Below are 23,217 nucleotides of genomic sequence, written 5' to 3'. Positions count from 1 at the left end.
CTGAGGTTTAAGTGGTTAATTAAAAAACAATAATAACTTAGATCAACTTTAATAAAACTATTTAATAGTTATATATAAGCTATTATATATAAATAACTATTACACAATCTCTGTCGGGTGGAACCCTCATTATGTCCAAAACTGTTACTTTTCAGGATTCCAATTCAACAAAAATAGCAAAATAGCAGATCTACAAGCTCGAAACGCATCGCTTTGCACCGCGTTTTGAGCTTGTAGATCTGCTATTTTGGATACTTTTGTGTGACGCTGTAGTATGATCAAGTAGGGTGTTAATTCACGAAAGAAACAATCATAAAAAGTTCAAATATGGAGATAAAAGGTTTCTGCCCGTCAGCAACGAACGTCCCGTCTCTCTCGCTATAGGCCTCCTGCACCTGTCGTCCCCCGTAGACTACGAGCGCCAGGCCTCCCACCGCCTCCTCGTCCGGGCGGTGGACCACGGCGCGCCTCCCCTCTCCTCCACCCACGCCCTGAGGGTGGAGGTGGGAGACGTGAACGACCAGGCGCCCGTGTTCCCGCAGGACGTCTACAGCGCCGCCGTGGCCGAGAACGCGCCGCCCGGCCAGACGGTGGTCAGGGTGTCTGCCACCGACAAAGACTCTGGTAAGATTATGATGTAGAACATTTATTTTCTGTTTATTAAAAAGAGAAATGGGGAGACCCCTGTTACTGAACAAACACTCCATGGTTACTATATGAGTATAGAGCTTCAAACTTTTACCCCCCCCCCCCCCCCAAAAAAAAAACGAAACATACTTACACTGCGTCTAACGGTGAGAGTTACACTGGTGTTTTTTTTTTGACCACTGGTTGACAACGTTGAGTGCCAACGTTGAGTGCCAGTTGTCTAGAAGAGGGTCTGTGTGTCCGTCTGTCCGTCTGTCCGTCTGTCCGTCTGTCTGTCTGTCTGTCTGTCTGTCTGTCTGTCTGTCCGAAAAAGTAGTCATTATGCAGAATATCCCATTTCACAAGTTTAAAAGAAACATCTTTTTAAAATAGCAGATCTACAAGCTCACAATGCGTCGCATCGCGACACATTGTGAGCTTGTAGATCGGCTATTTTCAAATGGCCGAAATGTATAGAGGACTGAAGAGGGTAATGTGTGTTTAGTAAACACAATCTACAAAATTACTAGTAACTAAAGTGTTCAAATAATTGTAGTGGAGTAAATGTACAATATTTGCCTTTGAGATGTAGTGGAGTAGAAGTAACAGTACTGAAAATTGGAAACACTCCAGTAAAGTAAAAATACCTCAAAATTGTTCTCAAGCAGTACTTGAGTAAATGTACTTAGTTACTGTACACCACTGCCAACTAGTATAAATGTGTCACCTACTGTTAGTGTTGATAGAAAGAGTCTGTCAGCTATGAACTAAATGAGTTCTAATTATTTAGGAGTGTAGTGACTGTCAGTATCATCTATACTCCCTAGGTGGCAGCATTAGCATGTTAGTCGAGTCGTATTCAAGCCTAATACCAGGGGTCTTCCAATGTTTTTCAGGCCAAGGACCCCTTAGCTGAGAGAGAGAGAGACGAAGCAGGGACCCCCCACTACATAAAATGAGGGGGGTGTTGCAAATTAAACTTTTTCATAGATTTCATAGATAGCTTCATAGACTTAATAAGAAAAAGAGGTTGCACATCATCAACAATGGGTTTTCTCAGTGCAGTGCCAGACCCAAAATCCAGCATACTATATATATACAGTATACATAAAAAGTAGGAATTTAAAAAATCCCCAAAAGGTAGCACATCCAAAATTTCAAATAAATGGAGAACAAAGTACTCACATTTCCACTGTTTTATTGGCACACACCAAATGAACGCTTACGCGTTTCGGCTATGAGCCTTCCTCAGGTTCATAGATTTGTTTGACAGCACTGTCATCATCAGTGTTGCGTAAATTAATGTTTTTGGTTTGTGTCTTTACACATTATCTTCTATATCAATCTGTTGGATTCATGTTAATGTTGACCTTTGGCTCCCTCTGTACTTGATCTGCTCATTTTCCCCTCTACACCAAACCTCTTTGCTGAAAATAGCAGCTTGTAGATCTGCTATGTATAGCTAATGTTCCCCCTAGAATATGGATTCAAGTGGTTAATGTAAAAAAGAAAAGAGGTAGAACAAAGATTTGCCGGCCCCATAGTAACTCTGAGGACCCCGTAGGGGTCCCGGACACTCTCTTGAAGACCCCTTTTGACGTGAACCTAAATGGACGAAGTTGAATCAGAATCAACTTTTCTGTCACATCACAGGATTACAGGTATAATCTTCTGGGTGTGATTAACAATGCGGTGACAAGAAGAAAAAATAGCTGATGTACAAGCTCACAACGTGTCGCATTGCAACGCTTGTAGATCGGCTATGTTTATTACTTTTGTGCGACGCTCTTGTACGACAAAGTAGGGCGTTAATTTACGGGGGGAAAAAACCCCCATAAAAAGTAGAAATAGGGAGGTACAAATTGACTTGGAACTCAGTACATTTTCAGTTCATGACCAACAACACTTCTCTACATATAATTTAATGGACCGTAATAGAAAGAAAGAAAGAAAGAAAGGAAAGTGGTAAATTCTCCTGTCTTCTTTCCTCTGTGTCCAAAGCCTTGGCCCCATAATTCCAGTTGATCACTATTCATTTGTGGTGACGGGTGACAGAATGCGTCTGTAGCAGCAGTGGCCCACAGGGGGCCCCGTTGGACTCTGCTTTATACTTTAAGTGGCGGAATGGATCAATGTTCACTTCTGTTTCGTCCCATTCCATTAGTCGCCTGATTGAAACTGACCACTGGTAGTGGTGGGAAAAGTACTCTGATTTATTTTTTTATTCTTTTATGTTTTTACTTAAAGGTAGGTCAAGTGATTTTCCTTTGTTAGAATAAGTGTTAAATATCTCTATATTCTGATATTGCTATAGAGTTCAGTAACAGGAGTCTCCTGGTTTCTCCAGCTCTTTGGTAAACAGAACACACAGTTTTAGGTTGGGATACCAATTTTATCCAATCAGGAGAGAGAACTCACATAGGATACAAGGATAAATAAGTGAAATCGGAAGTGATGACACAAAGAAATGAACAGACACAATTGGAACTGGAACATATATTAAGCTGATACAATATTTAAGCTGATAAATGGGTACTCTCTTGATTGGCTGAAAATGTGCAATCCACCTTGAAAATGTATTTTCTGTTCATTAAAGAGATGGAGAGACAGGGAGACCCCTGTTACAGCTAGAACAAACACTCTATAGCAATGAGTACTATATGAATATTGTGCTTTAACCTTTTTAACGAAAAACGCTTTGTTTTCACCAAAAATATCACTTACCCTACCTTTAAAGGAGCACTTCACCCATTGTCAACCTTATGTTAATTTAATTGGTCCTCACTAATGCTCATTAAAACATGGCATCATTTCTGTCTACTCACTCTGCGTGTGGGCTTTGGACTGTTCAGAAACCTTCCTACCAATGACATCATCAATGGGGATTCCAAGCTAATAGAAACTCCAGGCTTTCTATTCCTGGAAAGTTAGCATACTATTGTATAGAAGCCATTGTTCTGGTATTAAAAAAAAGTTACTGGTTATGTCATTGATAGGTTTCTGAACTGTCCACAAGCCTTCCTTTTAGACGGAATAGATACGCGTATAAAATATGGCTTAATTGATTTAATGTAAGTTTTAAAAATAATCTACAAAGTAACTTGTAAGAGTTAGGGTATTTGCCTCCGAAATGTAGTGGAGTAAAGGTTTAAAACAGGAAAAATTTACAAAAAAACCCCAAAACAACACTAGTAAGCAACACAGCTGCACCAAACACATTAATAATGAGTGTGTTAGATAATCATAGGTCTCCAAAGCCAAGGGCAAGCATGATAGACAGTATTGACACACCTACAATCCAACACACCCATTATTAATGTGATTAGCTGCAGCTGTGTTGCTTACATCACTGTGTACTACAGTATGAGGTCAGTGTTGTGCAGCCTGCCGTGTTTTTAGCCTGCTGTAGTTTTTAACCTGAAGTGGAAAACTAACTACAAACCCTCAGCCTAGGGTTTCATGCCCCTTTAAGTACAGTACTTGAGTAAATGTACTTTGTTGTTTTCCTCCACTACTAGCTGCCCTTTCCTGATCTGCCTTGTAGCGTTTGTTATCCTTTCATATGCAGGCTTAACCCAACACCGCACGAGCTTCCACGCTGGGCCTCCTCCAGACGCGTTCACAAATCCTCACGTCGGCCATGTTTGTTTTAACACGTTGTGCGCGGGGGGCCCCCTTCAAGTCCCATTTCTTTCTCCTTATGTTGACCGTGCCAAAGCCCTAAACACTGGGGTTCCCAAACTTTTTCTGCTCGAAAATGTGGTGTCTCCTCTTGAGTCTCTGGACCCAAACGTACTGTACAAAACATCATGAATTAACCACTTATTAGCCCTATTTGAAGAATAGTGAAAATAGCAGATCTACAAGTTCACAGTGAGCTTATTTACTATTTGCGGTGTGTGTGTGTGTGTGTGTGTGTGTGTGTGTGTGTGTGTGTGTGTGTGTGTGTGTGTGTGTGTGTGTGAAAATCTGAAAATCTTGTGAATTATTACTTTTTTCATTCCGATTTCTTTTTCTTTTGTTAATTCCTGAAATCTATTGAAAACATTTTGTAAACATTGGGGGAATTCTTTATATATATATTTTTGAGACCAAAAAAACTAAACAAAACATTTACTAGCGGCCCATATAATGTGGTCCACGAGCTTAAAAAACTAGGTCCCGCCCCATCGTTTGGGAACCTTAAAACCTTCTTCTCTCCGGCACCCGAAGGTGAAGGGCATGTTAGCGGGGGTCGTACGGTGGGGGGGTTTGCGTGTGTGTGTCAGTGTGTGTATGTGTGTGTGTGCGTGAACTGACATTCTTTGCGGATGAGAATGTATCCAAGAACAGCAAACGCAGCGCTCCTGTGGGACATGTGAAAGGTCCTCTCTGCCATCATTTCCATAATCCCAACCATCTGTGTTAATAGCCCTGTGTGTTTTCATCTGTCTGTCCCACCACACTCGTCTGAGACCCCTCTCTCTCTCCCACTGCTGCAGAGTAACGTCTAAGTACCTTTAACTCAAGAACTGTACAATGTTACTTATCGGCGCCGTCGGGAAGAAACCTCTTATCTACGTATTCTAACTTTTTGTGTTATTCCGTAAATGAACGTCCCGCTTGATCGCACTACTGAGTCACACAAAAGTATCAAAAGTAGCAGATGCACAAGCTCAAAACACGTCAAAGTGACACGTTTTGAGCTCGTAGATCTGCTACTTTTGATACTTTTGGATTTGAATCCTGAAAAGTAACAGTTTTAGACTTACGGTATGAGGTTTCCATCCGACAGAGACGTTATTGTATTTCCATTTTCGATACTTCATACATGTACGCTTTTAAACATCTCAGAGGCAAATATTCTACCTTTTTACTGCACTACAATTATTTGAAAACATAAGTTACTAGTTACATTGCAGATTTTAGATTATTTCTACACAACACGTGAGCCCTATTTTATACTTCACCAAAAAAATGTATAGCCAATCTACAAGCTCACAACGTTTTGCAATGTGATTCATTGTGAGCTTGTAGATTGACTATTTTTTTTTTAAATGTGACCATTGTTTACACCATTAGTGAAATGATGAGCCATTGGCATCAATACTGTTTTGATGCCAATACTTTTTTTATTTTACTTTTACTCAATTAAACTTTGAACGCTGGACTGTCACGTGTAACAGAGTATTTCTGCATAGTGGTATTGATACTTTTACTTAAAGCAGCACTATGTAACTTTGTTTAATGAATAAAATGTAATGTTGCCCGATCTGTATGGTAGAGTATGTTAATACAATATAACTTATACTGGGGTGGTTGTATTTTGTCTCCCTGCTTTTCTATTGAGACATTTAGATCGTGTCAAAGGTCACCTAGACACAAATTTTGACCTGAAGGTCAAGATTCCAATTTATCCCCTGAGCAAGCAGGCAGGCTCTATTAGCTCAATGGTAAAAAAAAATGTCAGCATTTGCGCAGGAAACCGGGTTCAATTCCGGGGTAGAAGAGAAAACTTACATTGTACAGCTTTAGGGGGGGAAAAAAGTACTGTACTCGACCCCTCTCTTCTTACTTGATTAGCATCAGCGGCGCTCGAACCGACGCATGGTGAAAAGATGACCCATTGTTCTGTGTCCCGGTGTCTCCACCTGGAGTCGGTCGGGGTGACGTGCGTAATATCTCCGCATCTAAAGAACATAATTTTTTTCTCTGGGTTAGGTTGTGGAATGTGCCTCCAGGGCTCCTGGCGTAGAGAGCTGTGCATAAAAGTTTATAAGTTTAATGTGGTTTATAGTTTGGAATGAAGATGTCTGGAGTCTGCTCCACGGCACTCGGTGGGTTCGTGATTTGCATTTGCGTGCGCGCGTGTGTGTGTGTGTGTGTGTGTGTGTGTGTGTGTGTGTGTGTGTGTGTGTGTGTGTGTGTGTGTGTGTGTGTGTGTGTGTGTGTGTGTGTGTGGGTGTTTTGTGTTCCTGGCCTAGGCCATATTTGGGGACATAATTGTCCAAATATGGCCAATATCAGGAAAGGTTTTTGGATTTTTTTTACTGAATTTCATAGCGTTGGTGTTAGGATTTATGTGAAGGGGTGTGTGTGTGTGCGTATGTGTGTGTGCGTATGTGTGTGTGCGTATGTGTGTGTGTGTGTGTGTGTGTGTGTGTGTGTGTGTGTGTGTGTGTGTGTGTGTGTGTGTGTGTGTGTGTGTGTGTGTGTGTGTGTGTGTGTATGCGCACGCGCGCGTCCGTGTATGACTGCTGTGTTTTTTGTATTAGGACACAGAGATAATTATATCTCTGTGTCTTTTATAAAATGGGTAAAAATCTCTTATCTCCATATTTATAGTAAACAAATTCATAGTCAACGCCCTACTGCAGCGTCACACAAAAGCATCAAAAGTAGCAGATCCACAAGCTCGACACACAAGAGCTTGAGCTTGTAGATCTGCTACTTATGCTGTTTTTGAATTTGAATCTGGAAAAGTAACAGTTTTGTACATGTGAGGTTTCCACCCCGACAGAGACTGACATCTAAACGTGACCTTCAGGTTGTCGGGTAGATTCTACATGCCGCTATGAGCCACTCCTGCTTCCCTTCACAAGCTGTTCCTTCAGTTCCTGACCTCTATAGGTTCTCTTATCCTGCAGTCACATCTCCCCACCGTCTGCTTCATGAACACTGCACTCCTGTTCAGTGTCCGCTGCAGCCCCTCAGCAGAGCCAGTACGCGCACCCCCCCCACCCCCCCAACCGGGAGGGAAGTGGGGGGTTCAGGCTTTTTTTTGCGCGCGCCCCCCCACCCCCCGACAATTACCGCGGAGGTCCTGTGAACATTCCCCTGATGTAAAACACATGCACACGGTCCTGTAACAGCTGCAGGTTGATTGTGTGTGTGCGTGTGTGTGTGTGTGTGTGCGCGCGCTTGTGTGTGTGTGTGTGTATGACAAGCAGGCACGCACGCACACAAACACACACACGCACGCACGCACGCACACACACACCCACACACACACACACACACCCACCCACCCCCACACACACACACACACACACACACACACACACACACACACACACACACACACACACACACACACACACACACACCGGTGTGTCAGTGGGACATGGATGTAGGGAGGTTGTGTTATGACAAGGGCAGAGAGAGCAGCCAGACCTGCACCCCCCACCCCCCACACACACACACACACACACCCCTTCACCTCCGCTCGAATCCTAAAGTTACGCAGACGTCCGCGTGCACGCACACAGACGGTGCACGCGCAGAAAGGCAGGCGGAAACGGCACACAGAGGCCTTGAGTGCGAGCGTCAGGCTTCTATCTGCAGCGAGGTTTACTTGTGTGTCGGGTCAGGCTGGAGGCTACAGCTCCGGACATCGTCACTGTCGAGGTGGAAACCTTGTAATTACTTTAGAGGAAATGAGGAAAAAATAACCTGTGACCAATGGCTCCATTGTAGTTATTATTTTAGTTACAAGCTCTTGTTAAAGGAGTTGTTCACCCCAAACAAAAAAAAAAACTATCAATTACACACCCCATGAAGCCTTGAATTCATGGATATTTTTAGTTTTTGTTGCATTCCTGAGCCAATCATTTGACAGCGGATTTGATTGGCTCAGGAATGCGACAAAAACAAAACTCCATGAAAAAAAAAGAAAAGCTTCATGAGGTGTGTAATTGATCGAAAATAAGTATTTTTTGGGGTGTAAACTGCTCCTTTAATACTTTTTCTGTGGGACTGTGGGGGTCAGCAGTCAGCAGTGGGCTGAGGAGGTAGAGTAACGACTTAGGGAAACGAAGGCCCCCACCCCCTGTGTTAGTGTTGTAGTGTCCTTGAGCAAGACACTGAACCCCCCTAACTGCTCCTCAGTGTGTGAATGGGTGAATGTAATGCACATGATTTTATAAAGCGCTTTGGATAAATGCTCTGTATATAAATGCACAATTAAATTCTTTCAGTTTCATACTTTTATTTCCACAAGCTCACAAAGCTTATATCGTCTCTGTCGGGATGGAAACCTCATATGTCCAAAACGTACCTTTCAGGATTCAAATTCAGAAATAAATAGCAAATCCGCAAGCTGAAAACACGTCGCTTCGAGACGCGTTTCGAGCTTGTAGATCTGCTACTTTTGATACTTTTGTGTGACGCTGTAGTACTGTATGATAAATAGGGCATTCATTTATGAAAAAACTAAAGTTAAAACATGGAGATAAGAGGTTTCTGCCCGACAACAACGATAAGCCGTAGAGGTTTTTTGTTTTTTTTGCTATTTTTGCGTGACATTATTGTGCGACAAAGTAGGGCATTCGTTTATGAAAAAAAAAAACATAAAAAGTTTAAATGTAAAGATACAAGTTTTCTACCCGTCAGGCTACGATACAGTCTTCAAAAAGGCCTGGGGGCTGGTGAAATAAACGCCCCGCCACGGGGCTCAAGGAAAGGTTAGCCAAAGCTTTATTTCTGCGCTCCCGTCCATTTATTTTCCAGGGCGACAGATTCTATCTGTAATGATTTATTTGCGGGGTCCTGTTCTCAATCTAGCCATCAGATAAGGGTCTCTCCCAAACGGACGGGGCCATAAACATAGACTGATCTAATGAGGTGCTAAACGGTGGACCTGGGAGTGGAATTTTTATTAATGTGTTTTAAAGCCCAGATTAAAAGGAGCGACGTCAAATTAATTTAGCGTCATCATTTATTATTTGCCCCGCGAAAAACCCAGAGTTCCATTTTGGCTTTGATGGAAAGGGCTCGGTATGTTTTCTTTATTTGGGGAGGTGCTGGGAGGTGGCGTCGTTCCAGCGGTGGAAAGTAACTAAGTACATTTACACAAGTACTTTACTTAAGTGCAAGTTTTGAGGTACTTTTTCTTTACTTGAACATGTCCATTTTTCTTTAAACTTCTACGCCACTGCATTTTAGAGGCAAATGTTGTACTTTCTACTACATTACAATTATTTGTAAATGTTATTAAAATTTACTTTGGAGATTTAGATCATTATTACAAAACATACATTAACCAATTAGGGTATTTTATACTTTGCCTATTCGGAAATAGCAGTATACAAGCTCACAATGCTTTGCATGGCAATGCGTTGTGAGCTTGCAGATCTGCTATTTTTGAAAGATTAAAAAAATAAAGAGCTTCTATTCATGAGCACTTTATATTTTGATGCCAACACTTTTGTACATTTATTCAAGTCGGTATTTGAATACAGGACTTTTACTTGTAACCGAGTATTTCTACAGTACATTGTGGTGGTGATACTTAAAAAAGGAAAAATCTGAATACTTCTTCCAGCACTGTGTGGCTCACATGCCTCAGACATGTAAAAGGGTTGTTAATATGAAATGGATTGTTTTTATGTGCATACCTGCCATTTATTGAACAATATCCTATTCAGCACCAGCTAGGGACCATGGGCGGATCTGTGCTATGGTTTCATAAAATGAAACAAGTCTGAAGTATTATATGTGGTTTTCTTTTTCATTCTGCACTCGTACCGTATTTCATAATGTTTCCTTATGTTCTTCAAAGTTGTTTTTTTAACGAGTGCTTTCAAGTTTTTTTTTATTCTTTATTTAGACCAGTGGTGGAAAGTAATTAAGTACATGTAGGCCTACTCAAGTACTGTGCGTAGGTACACTTTTGAGGTAGTTTTACTTTACTTGAATGTTTAATTTTCTTTATACTTTAACACTTTTTATTCCACTACATAGCCGATCTACAAGCTCGCGAACAACGTGTTGCAATGCGACACGTTGTGAGCACGTGCTGTATATCTGCTATTTCTGAGAAAGTTTCCCATATTTTGAATACAATGGAGACCTTTTACTTTGGTGTATAATTTGCAATGAATCAAGACAGCACTTTTACTCGTAGCAGAGTATTTTCATTTTATGGTATTGCTACTTTTACTTAAGACACACCACTGCAGTTTGTCTTTTACATGCTCCACTCATACCATATTTCACAACGTTTCCTTATGTTCTTCAAAGTCGTTTTTTAATGAGCGCTTGTAAGGTTTTTTGTATTCTTTATTTCGACAGCACAGTAGAGTGAAACAGCAGAGAGAGAGAGAGAGAGATGTGGGGGGAGGGGGGGTTGATTGATTACCTTATTAACAGCTTGCAAAAGGTACAGAGGTTCAGTTATACAATGATGCTAAAGGATAACACAAAAAGCCCTTGTTTTCATTGTAATCCTCTGTATTCAATTCATCAAGAGCAGTTGGGGTTAAAGGGATAGTTCACCGCCAAAATGACATTTTTTTCTATCGATTACTCACTCATTACCGGAACCACTGCTCGTCATCAATTTATTAGCTTAGGAATGTGACAAAAACATGGGGTGAGTAATCGATAGAAAATAAGTAATCTTTTGGGTGAACTATCCCTTTAAGTGTCTAGTCTATGGACACCTGGACAAAAGCCTGTGCCCTGTCTCCCAGGCAACGTCTCTACCATTCAGCTATGCCAGATGAACCCTAGTGTCTCTATATTCTGGAGTGAACATTCTGAGAAAATAGCAGATCTACAAGCTCGGCTATTTTTGGTGAAGAGACGTGGTGTAGAGCAGTGGTTCTCAACCTTTACAGGCCACGACCCCCCAAAATAATCATATTTGAACTGGGGACCCCCCCAAAATAATCATATTTGAACTGGGGACCCCCTCAAAATAATCACATTTGAACTGGGGACCCCTCACCCTGACATGCACTTGGAATTGAGGTTGAGTTGAGGCATTACATTTAGTTTGATATCAGTTCCAGATAAATACATAAAAACTCAGATAAATATTGTCAAAATAGCCGACCTAAAAGCTTGTGGATCAGCTATTTTCAAAATGTTTTCCCATTTCTTATATAATTTGACAATTTGGCCAATGTTTGACCAGTTTTTATAGTAGTTTGTTTATTACGTTTGATGCATTAATGGTCTTTTTTCATTTCATTTCATTTATTTTATTTTTTGGATATTAAAAAGGACCTTACATTGTCACTTTACTGTCATCTGGGGACCCCCTCAAAATCATGTGGGGACCCACCTGGTGGTCCCGACCCACAGGTTGAGAACCACTGGTGTAGAGCATAAAAGAAGAGCTGACCCCGGGTCAACCAAGAACATAGGATTGAAGTGGTTAAGTGATATAGACTGTAACAGGTTTACAGTGCACAGACACAGACACACATTCCATTCACATTTCGTAATGACATGTCTGATATTTACTGCTATTTTTCCAATATTTTACTGCACTTTAGAATGTTTACAGGCTATTTTAGCCATATATTTCATATTCCTTTTTTATTACTACCATTTGACCTTTCCATTCTATTTTATTTGATTCTTATTTTGTTGTTATCCACACAGTTGGGACAGCTTAGACTGACAGGGGTGCACATAACTGGTGCGCAGGTGCGCATGCGCACCCAAAATAAAAAATGCGCACCACATCAGGCGACGCGAGGCGCTTTTGCGCACCAACAGCTGGGACAGGAATTTCCAAGCTTTTATTTTTTAGCAAAACTAAAAAATAAAAGCCTGGAGATCGAGGCTAGGAATTTACTTCCTGAAGCCACACTCACACAATCACTCTAAAGCACCCGTCGGCCCCATGTACAGCCATTAGGCGGAGGGGTAGAGATATGACTCGCGTCGCCTCGCATCGCCTCGCATTGCCTGGCTGCGTGCACGCAGCCAGCAGCGGCTGTTAGAGGCACTCGTCACCGATGATGAACGCACCGTAATGGTGCAAAATATGCCGTGAACGTCCCAATCTGGCGGATAAAATCAGCGCAGCAGCACAGGGCACCAACCTTGGGGGCTTTATATAACAGCATGAGAAAAAAAAACGGCGAAAATCGGCGGAATTTAGAAGCAGAGCGTCCTTTTTTCTCGCCCCCCCCCCCCCCCGTTGACAAAACTGTCCGGCGGGCACCGTGCTGAACCCCCCCCCCCCCCCTTGACAAAACTGTCCGGGCTGAACCCCCCGCCCCCCCCCCCCCCCCCCCCCCCCCCCCCCCCCCGTTGACAAAACGGGACGGGCGCCATGCGCACCAAGTCACATGTCCAGGTGCTCTTCTGCGTACCAGACTAGGGCTGAACGATTTTGGGAAAAAATCTAATTGCGATTTTTCTGACCGATATTGCGATTGCGATTTGATTGCGATTTTTTTTATAAAGAAAAAAAAAAAAAAACTTAAACATTTTTTTAAATTCAAGCTTCAGTTTAGTATTCACTGTGTACGTTTAAAAAGTAATTGGAAGTAATGGAACATTACCAAATGGCATACCATTTATTTACTGTTCTAGATTCTAATAAATAAGGATGAGAACTAAAAGATATGAATTGCTTCATTGCTTCCAACATGTATCTTCCAAGTACTTTTTTTCCCATGTATATATTCAAACATTTAGCTGGAATAGAAATAGCTTATTTTTGTAAACAACCCAACATTGAACTTGTGCTTCTCTTCTCAAGAAGAGAAGCTTTTTCTGAAATGAAGTTAAATAAATAAAAATAAAAATAAAATTAAACAAATAATTACCATTTTGTGTAAACAATTCACAGCAGTGAAATAAGTAGGTCTTTCACTTATGGCTCCAGAAGCATATTTACTGATATCCAGTATTTAGCTTATGTTGATTAACATTCAACTAAAATGTAACACTTTTTTGTCTCACAAGCCAAAGTCCTCTCCTACTGTACATTGTATTACTACTACTCCTTGGAAGTGAAAAACTCAGAATACATAACGCAGTGGTGGAAAGTAACTAAGTACATTTACTTAAGTACTGTACTTAAGTACAATTTTGAGGTATTTGTACTTCACTTGAGTATTTCTAATTTCCAATACTTTAACTCCTACTCCACTACATCTCAGAGGCAAATATTGTACTTTTACTCCACTACAATTATTTGAGAACTTTAGTGACTAGTTACTTTGCAGATATAAATGATAATATTATAAAACCTACATTAACCACTTTAGCCCTATTTTATACATAGGTAATTTGAAAATAGCCGATCTACAAGCTCACAACTCGCCGCGATGCGACGCGTTGTGAGCTTGTAGATCTGCTATTTTCAAACATAAGTACTTTTGGTACTTTAAGTACATTTTGATACCAATACTTTTGTAGGCCTACTTTTATTCAAGTCAATTTTGAATTTGGTATTTTTACTTGTAACAGAGTACTTCTACATTGCAGTATTGATACTTTTATTTAAGTACAACATTTGAGTACTTTTTCCACCACTGTACATAAGTGACAAAGATACAGTTCATAGTCGCTTCTTTTGTTTTGGGCTTGTTTTCATAGACAGGGTTGCTTATTTCTCTCACAAAACCTGGCAACACTGACCAGGAAGTGCTTCGCATAGTATTGTTTACATTGGATCACAGCATCCAACAGAAATAGTTTAACAATGATGGGAAAAATATAAGTTACACTTACAGAAACAAACATAGATAGGAGCAACACTACTACTACACTACTTGTGTCGCACCGAAAATAATGTTTTACCGCTACGCGCGGCACACTTTAAATACTCGCAGCCGATGGCGAGGGACCTAACTCTATGAGAGGGACAGAGCGAGCGAGAGAGAGAGAGAGGGAGGGGGGGGGGGGGGCGCTGCCCTCTCGCTCCCTGTAGAGAGAGAGAGGCAGCCACTCTGGATAGAAGGAGACAAGTCCCGCGGGTGCTCTGGGATTAATATTAATATTAAAAGTATGTATTATGATAAAATAAAAAATAAAAAAATCGCGGCCTTTGCGATTAGCTAATCGCGTGGTTTCAAATCGCGATTTCGGTTTGAAAACGATTAATCGTTCAGCCTTATACCAGACCTAAAAAGTTATGTGCACCCCTGTAGACTGAGACAAAATTCGGCCCTGGCGTTTTGGTCCAGGCCGGCCGACCACAACCGGCGCGCGCGGAAAATTGAGGTAGAGTGTCCGCTATCTGCGTGCCGGTAGAGGCCACCCAGCCCAAACATTACCGTAACTAATAATTGGGCCGCGCAACCCGGAATTGACCGTAATTATCCTAAAGCAGGAGCAAAAAATATTGGAAAAATGAAAACTTCCTTTTTTTTCTTTTTTCTTTTTGGCCCAGTGGCCCACCGGGCATATGCCCGGTATGCCATATGGCCAGTCCGCCCCTGCTCAAAGTACAAGAATTGCACTGCAATTTTAAGTGCTCTACACACAATATGAAACACCAACACCTTGCTGTAAGCCACACAGCAGCAGTAGGACAGTGCAGAAGAAAAACATTATAATAGGACATTTGAATATGATTAAAAATAAGAAATCAAACATTTCAGTACAGAAGAAACGATTAAAAGAAAATAGTAAAAGGCGGCAGCAAACAGAGAGGTATTTAGCGAGTGATCTAAAAGAACTAAAGAGTTGTTACAGATCTGCAGTTTTCTGGGAGTTTGTTCCAGGTACAGTATGTGGCGCATTAAAACTGAACACTGCTTCTGCATGTTTGGTTGTGATTCATGGGGACAGAAAGCAGAGCGGTCCCAGTCCACCTGAGAGCTCTGGATGGTTCATGATGTAGCACCTCAGAAATGTAGTTGCACCAGAGTGCAGTGGGCGTCGCTCGTAATGTTGTGTTGACGGGGCGGGGACTGACGGACAGATCGGTGAACCAATGGGATCAGGCGCATTCTCTCCTCGCTGATTTTAAACCCGCCCCTCTATACACGAAAGCAGGAAGGCTAGTGCAGCCTGTGTTGCTACAAGCTATATTGTATGTGTGTGTGACAGGTAAAAGGTACTGTAAGTGATATTATACTTCGTGCCACGTTTCGAGCTTGCAGATCTGCTACTTTTGATGCTTTTGTGTGACGCTGCAGTATGATGAAGTAGGGCGTTCATTTACGAAAAAACACAAAAAGTTAGAATATTGAGATGGTTGACGTTTCAGCCTGACAGCAACGTAATGGCTCTATATTCGGGAAGAAGACAGGGAGAACCCTGTTACTGAACAAACAACAACAATATACTGTAGAGCTTTAACCTTTTAACAATAAACTTTTTTTTAACCCATTAAGACCCATTATTTTTTATTTCTTTGGCTATTCAAAAATAGCAGATATACAAGCTCATAGCACGGCACTCAGTGCCGCGCTATGAGCTTGTATATCTGCTATTGAAAAAACAAAAAACATATATATAAAAACAATATATATTTAGTATATATATTTTTTAAGCGAACATTCATTTGTATCTCAAATCTTTGCTGCTGGGGTGGTCCCTGGAACACAGTATTTTGAGATGAGGGTCCGCGGCAAAAATACATATCATTTTGGGGGTCCTTGACATGAAAAGGTTTTGAGAACCACTGATATAGCAACATAAGTGTTTTAAAAAAAAACTGTTAGGATTTAGAAGACATTTTTTAGAATCGGCCTCAGGCCTTAATGGGTTTAACCAAAAAATGTGCAGAACCACTAATCTACAGTATGATGGTCCTCGTGTCCCTCCGCTGTGCAGCAGAGAACGGTGAGGTGACGTACAGCCTGCTGCCTGGTCCCGGGTACGAGCTGTTCACCATGGACTCTCACACCGGCCTGATCACCACTGTCTCACACCTGGACAGAGAACTGACCCAACTGTTCACTCTCAGAGGTAGAACACACACACACACTCGCAACGCACTCGCAGTCACACACACACAGCCCACAGCCCACCAGACGTGGAGCGAGTATAGACAGAAATAGTGCCGTCTTATGATGAACCAATTATATTAAGATAAAGCTTAAACATGGATGAAGTGCTCCTTTTTATCCACGAAGAATGTATCAGAACCAACACACACATCATCTGATGATGTATCAATTGAAACAGGATATCTCTGCTGTTGGGCAGAAACCACCTAAACAAACAGTGGAGTTGGGAGGTTTTGTTCATCATTGATAAGAACAGCTGAATGGACCTCCAAGCTCACAATGAGGTTGGAGGTCAAAAGGGGGTGGAGCCTGGAGTCAGCAAAACCAGCTAACTCCACCCCCCTTTGGTGGACTTAGCTGGTTTAGCAGAAAGTTTGAGGATCCAATGGAGTTAGATGGTTTTGTCAGAAGCGCTTTTTAATGCTTTTCATTGGTTAAATATTTTTTTTAATCAGCCCACAGACGTAAAGGGTGCAAAAGCGTAAAAATTGAGGTTTCTGCCCAACAGCAACAATTCACAATAGAAGAGAGAGATGCTGTTTGAGTCCATATTGATGTTAATGATGTAAAACGTTCCATAAGCAACACTGGGACTGTTTTGACTGCAGCCCTCTATAAAATATACTCTCTCTCTCTCTCTAGTCAAACTCATTACATATTCCAGGTCGTAACATTATCCAGTGGTGTGATCCAGTTGGTTGTCCTCTGTGTGTGTGCGCGTGCGTTTGCACTCATGTGTGTATGTGTGTAGTCCAGGCTCGTGACGGTGGTGTGAGGTCTCTGTCCTGTACAGCCACGGTGGTGTGTGGCGTTCTGGATGACAATGACAACCCTCCTGCCTTCGTGCAGAGATCCTTCCACCTCAGCCTGCCAGAGAACCTTCCTCCTGGGTCCATCCACACTGTCCAGGCCTCTGATCCTGACCACGGAGACAATGCCACCATACGATACTCCATCCTGGGTGAGATACCATACCATACTCCAGTGGCTCTCAAACTTTTTCATGTCAAGGACCCCCAAATTGATTTATCTCTGCTGTCTGGCAGAAACCAGCTATGTCCAAAATATTTACTTTTCAGGAAAAAAAATATAAAAATGTTTTCAGAACAACACAATACTTACTGCCTCGTCAAAGTTAGTATGGTGACTTTATACATTGTCAGATACTTGCATGTGTCCTTATATTGTCATCACTTTACGCAAATCCAGCTCAAGTGGGGTTAGGAGGTTTTTGACCATTAATGTGGAGACAGGTTTTTTTTCCCATTCTAAATCATTGATGGAAAAAATAATAATAATCTCCAAAGTTGGAGTTAGGTGGTTTGACCGACAGTTTTGAGGATCCAATGGAGTTAGGAGGTTTAGTCAGAAGCGCTTCTTAATACTTTTCATTGGTTCAATATTTGTAAAACCCACACACAGACATAAAGGGTGTTCAATAGCATTGATTTATATAAAAAAAATAATGAAAGTAGCTGTTTTTTAGCATTTTTTTGCCCCACAGCGACAATATATTTGGCCGTGGACCTCCTCCTGTAAAAGTTTTGTGCCAGTGACCCCCAGAAGAGAAGATATGTGTTAAAAAAATGATAAATTTCGGCACCCGCTGGCCTAGCGGTCCAGGCGCATACCATATGCGGGTTTGACTCCCGATCCCGATGACCTTTGCTGTGTGTCACACCCCTATCTCTCTACCCAATTCCTGTCAGCCTACTGTCCTGTCAAATAAAGGCATAAAAGCCCCCCAAAAAGATACATCTTCTAAACTTTTTGCCTATAATGACAGGTCCAAAGCCAAACCAGGGAAACTGGTTGAAAGTTGTGATGCATCAGCTGCATAATTGCGGCTGAAAAAGCCCAATAATGGCCGTTGTATCGGTCTGTCTGATATATCGGTCCAGCTCTAAACCGAACCAAACTGCCCTGATCTTCTACTCTACTGTATCTCCAGGTGAAGACTACGGCGGTCGCTTCACCATGGACGCTCACAGCGGCACCATCAGCACCACCCAGCTCCTGGACCGAGAGGAGCGCTCCAGCTACACCCTCAGCATCCAGGCTGAGGACGGTGGTCCCGTCCCCCTCACCTCCTCCACCCAGCTACACCTGAGCCTCCTGGACCTGAACGACAACACCCCCTCCTTCTCAAGGTTATCATCATCCTTTTGAATTCATCATTAATTTTGATTTTATTAGATTATTGTCCCGTATTTGTTCATCAATTTCAGTTAGTTTGAATTAATTTAAAAAGCAGGGTTGCTAGTTTAGTTTAGTTTTTTTATTATGTGAAAAGGCTTAGTTTAATTGAGGTTTCAGTGGTTTTAGTGTTAGTTTTAGTTAATCATGATATGGGTTATTTGTCGAGGCGAGAGTTAAAAAGGTCAGTTAAAACTGGCACAGTTAAACAATTAAAAGACAGATTTCATATACAATCAAATAATACGTTTATGTATGTAATTAATTGACAATGATTTATATATGATTCGATTTTTTTGTTAGTTGTGTAAACACAATACAGTTTCAGTTATAGTTCAGTTTCTTTATAATTTATTTCCGTTTTAGTCATTTGGTTAAGTTTTAGTTAACTATAATAACCCATGTCCTTCTTCCAGACAGAGCTACCGGGTGTCTGTCAGCGAGGGTCTTCCGGCTGGGACGGAGGTCATCCGTCTCAGCGCCCTGGACCCTGACGAGGGTCCCAACGGGGAGGTGACCTACTCCCTGTCCGAGGACGGCAACCAGGGGGTCTTCTCCGTGGACGCCTCGTCAGGAGCCGTCCGCACCACCCGACCTCTGGACAGGGAGAGCAGGTGGATTAATTTAAAGTTCGCCACAGTATCTCCTTTCTTAACCATACAAGAACATGCACACCTATGAGCACTCATCCTGGGCATAGAAGCCACCGAAGAAAGCAGATCTACAAACACACCACGTGTGGCCCTTAATTAATGATATATTAATGTTGGTTAAGTCATAGTGACTTAGCCATTAATTAACACGAATCAATGATTAAATCATGATTATTCTATGATTAATTAATGTTTGAGTTAAAGGGATATTTCACTTTTAAAAAATGGGTAATTTTATAGTCTACTTATTTAAAAAGAACAAATACATGAAAAAAGTAATTGAAAAAACACAGGCCCCTCACGTATTAGGAGAGTCGTATGAGTCACCAGAACTAAGGACGGGTGTTTTTGATGAATCTATCATGATTAAAATGGAGTTTGAAGTTACAATGGGTTTGTAGGAAGAGGGCGTGTCTGATAAAATGAACATCAAATATCTAAATACTACTGAATCAAGCAATATAAAAACTGTCCGGGGTGCTCCCAAAAGCCTGAGTAGATGATAAAATGACCACATTTAAAAAGTGAAATATCCCTTTAAGCATTAATTAAGCGTTAATTGCGTGTGTGAATGTGCTCCTTATGACGAAGTGTTGCCAGAATGATAATACCTAAACATAATCATTCTAAATATTGTTGTAATTATTTAGCAAACAGAGCAATAGTGCGGTGGGGTTCCTTTCACACTGTGTCACACAAACCACAGATAGGGACTTGAGATGTGTGATTGTGAGATTTGTTTTTGCTTGAATCCCTGAGGTCTCAGTACACGCTGAGGGTGGTGGCCACAGACGGATGTACGGTGGGGCCGCGGAGCTCCTTCACCTCGCTGACCGTACAGGTAAACACTGGTGGACACTGTACTCAACTCCGGTACTCGAGTCAAAGTACAGACACTCCTGGTCAAATATTACTCAACTACTATGTGAAAGTTGATCAGTCAAATTTGTATGCGAGTTGAAATACTGGAGTAAATGTTTTTAAAAACACGTACGTCTTCAAAAGTATTTCCAACATTGAAATAACATTTTAAAATCAAATTTTCAAAAAGAGTGAAAATGGCCAGGTTCGCACATAGCGTAGGGCATAGGGCTTAAAGCTGCACTGTGTATCTTTCCTCTTCTACCCCTGATTTGAACCCGGTTTCCTGCACAAGTGCTGATTTTTTTTACCATTGAGCTAATAGACTTGCTTGCTCAGGGGATAAATTGAATCTTGACCATCAGGGCAAAATTTGTGTCAGATCCTGTGTCTAGGTGAGACATGACCTTTGACACGATCTAAATGTCTCAATAGAAGAGCAGGGAGACAAAATACAAGCACACCAATTAAGTTATATTGTATTAACGTACTCTACCATACAGATTGGACAAAATTACATTTTATTCATTTAAAAAAAAGGCACATAGTGCTGCTTTAAGTGGTTAATTCATAATGTATTTGTAAGTTTGGGTCCCGTGGTCCCTTCCTTGTAATATAGAGTCAAAAGTACAATATTTGTCTTAGAAAAGTAGTGGAGTGAAAGTCATATGCTTCAAAACCACAACATTTTATTTTTTAAATAAAATACTCAAGTAAAGCATATATACTGTACTAAAACGTTTTACTTAAGTACAATACTCAAGTAAATGTACTCGGTTACTGTTCAACCACTGCAGGTGGAAGACGTGAACGACAACACGCCGGCGTGCGGACAGAACCCCGTCAGCGTCTGGGTCTCCGCCGGGACCCCGCCCGACCGGGTCATCACCACGGTGACGGCCGTGGACGCGGACCGGGGCGAGAACGGAACGGTGCGGTTCAGCCTGTCCGAGGAGGACGCCGTGTTCGGCGGGTGCAGTATGTTAGTCCGACAGCGCATTCCTCCGACAGCGCAGCGCTCCGACGTTTCCAATACTAAACCCGAACCAAACCCTCACCCTAACCCTAACCGCACGCGGATGCCACATAGTCGGAGAAAAGGTCTGTCGGATTAACGCATGCCTCCCGTGTTCGGCGTGGACGCCGAGACAGGGGAGGTGATGCTGAGGAGAGCCCTGAGAGAAGACGCGTTGTCTGGAAAGAAACTACAGGTGACTCTTTTTTTCTTATGTGTATCGTTGCTGTCGGGCAGAAACCTCTTATCTCTATATTTTAACTTTTTGTGTTTTTTCGTAAATTATCGCCCTACTTGATCATACTACAGCGTCACACAAAAGCATCAAAAGTAGCAGATCTGCAAGCTCAAAACGTGGTGCGAAGTGGCGAGTTTTGAGCTTGTCGATCTGATACATTTGCTATTTTTTCATTTGAATCCTGAAAAGTTATTATAGTTTTTCATTTTTCATTTGTTTTAATTTTTTTATTTAGTTTTGACTTTTTGTTTTCAATTTCAGTTGTTTCAATAAGGTTTAAATACTATTCTTAGGTATGAAAAAAGAATAGAAAACTTTTCTCTATGATTTTAGTTAGCTTTAGTCAGTTTTGTAAACACATTTTTTTTGTAAAGCCAATTTTATATATTCTTTTCAGTAATGTAAATGATATGGTCATTTCATTCGTTTAAGTTAACTATAATAACACTGATGCGTGCCTTCTGTACACATTTTGACTTGACACTGCTAGAAAGATACTGGATATTTTATGCCTCTGCTTGTGCACTTTTTGACACTGCTGCTACACAGATGAGACAGCCGAAGGCTTCACATTTCCCTGAAAGTTTGCTGAAAAGTCACAGTTTTCCCCCCAATTCGCACCCGATTAGCCTTTGTTTGAAATGACACCATTTCACACCTAGCAAATGTCACTTTCTCCAGGAAAAGGGTTTCCCACTGATTGTCTCCGCCAGGCCGAAAGGCATGGCGAGAGTATGTTTTGCACCCTGTTCGTCCGATCCGTCCGATTCTTCACATTCCAGCCTGAATGGCGAATTCCCAACATTGCTGGCCCACAGTAACATACCTGACCTAGCGGAGACCTGTGCTCCGAGGAGCACTTTTTCTAGTTTGCCCATGAATTGCGAATGGCAGGCTCTTTGAAATTCTCAAATGTCACATCTGTAGGTTAAGATATTATATCTGCACGTTTATGATCCACACATTGGATCCATTGGAACGCAGGTTCTTTTTTCCCCCCATATCCTGAAAAGTTACGGTTTTGGGCATGGTTCGTGGACATGGTTTCCACATGGTTTCCACATGACAGACACATAAAGCCCTTCTTGCCTGTTGATTGTTGAGGTTGTGGTGATGGACCTGGGACGTCCAGCTCTGTCCTCCACCTGCCTGGTCCTGGTCCATCTGAAGGGAGAGATGGAGGGACTGCGCTTCACCAGTGATGTCTACAATGCCACCGTCACCGAGAACAGCAGGCCTGGTATGATACATAATAGTATATTTAAAAAAAAATCACACCATGTGTGAAGAGAGTGGTGCCTTTGATGAGCCCCGTATTGATGTTGTCATCAATGTTTGTTTATTGGACATACATACGGACGGACACACAGACAAAGTCAGATATAGGAGTGGTTGGCACCACTCAAAAATATATATTTTTTATTATTGATAGGACAGTGGAGAGACAGACAGGTAACGGGGAGAGTCGGGGAGTGACACGCAGCAAATCCACAGCCGGGCTCAGGAATCACAAATGGGACACACTGTCATAGAATCAGAATCAGAATCAGAATCAGCTTTATTGTCACATCACAGGTTTACGGAAGTAAAAAAAGTGGGTGAAATCGTTTTTGTGCATAGTTCCATTGTATTGCTATTTCCGTAGAAAAAAAGAAAGGGAAGAAGAAGGGGGGGAGATCAATCAAAGAAAACAAACAGATTACAAATGTACACATAGTAGTACCTGAGATAAGATATAAAGGTGCGTGAGCATAGCAGCAGAGGTATACTTAACTGTGCATGATATACTATGGGTGTTAGTTAAGGTGCTAGAAAACACAACAAAAAAAAGTCAGTGCGTTTCACATGGGATTAAGGTGCAAAATGTCAGCATGTGTCGACCGCATAATCCACATACTGTAAAGTAGACTGACACTGCTGGTATAATCCGCAAGTAGGTCC

General features: G+C 41.7%; 1 protein-coding gene across 1 annotated transcript in view; it reads left to right on the top strand.

The window, feature by feature from the left end:
- Window positions 1-23,217, top strand: part of dchs2 (dachsous cadherin-related 2) — a gene marked incomplete at its 5' end in the record, with an annotated part of 95,322 nt that overhangs the window by 43,094 nt on the left and 29,011 nt on the right. The window contains 9 exons of the mRNA XM_084069732.1: window positions 385-624; window positions 16,138-16,272; window positions 17,065-17,274; window positions 18,265-18,463; window positions 18,926-19,123; window positions 19,922-20,003; window positions 20,821-21,123; window positions 21,154-21,234; window positions 22,381-22,516. Of these exons, the coding sequence (XP_083925858.1) occupies window positions 385-624; window positions 16,138-16,272; window positions 17,065-17,274; window positions 18,265-18,463; window positions 18,926-19,123; window positions 19,922-20,003; window positions 20,821-21,123; window positions 21,154-21,234; window positions 22,381-22,516 (1,584 nt within the window). The remainder of the gene's footprint in view (window positions 1-384; window positions 625-16,137; window positions 16,273-17,064; window positions 17,275-18,264; window positions 18,464-18,925; window positions 19,124-19,921; window positions 20,004-20,820; window positions 21,124-21,153; window positions 21,235-22,380; window positions 22,517-23,217) is intronic.

This window comes from Gymnoscopelus microlampas (genome assembly GCF_963454915.1).
Source record: "Gymnoscopelus microlampas genome assembly, chromosome: 2".
In the NCBI taxonomy this organism is placed as follows: domain Eukaryota; kingdom Metazoa; phylum Chordata; class Actinopteri; order Myctophiformes; family Myctophidae; genus Gymnoscopelus; species Gymnoscopelus microlampas.
This window is presented reverse-complemented; position numbering and strand designations above follow the sequence as displayed.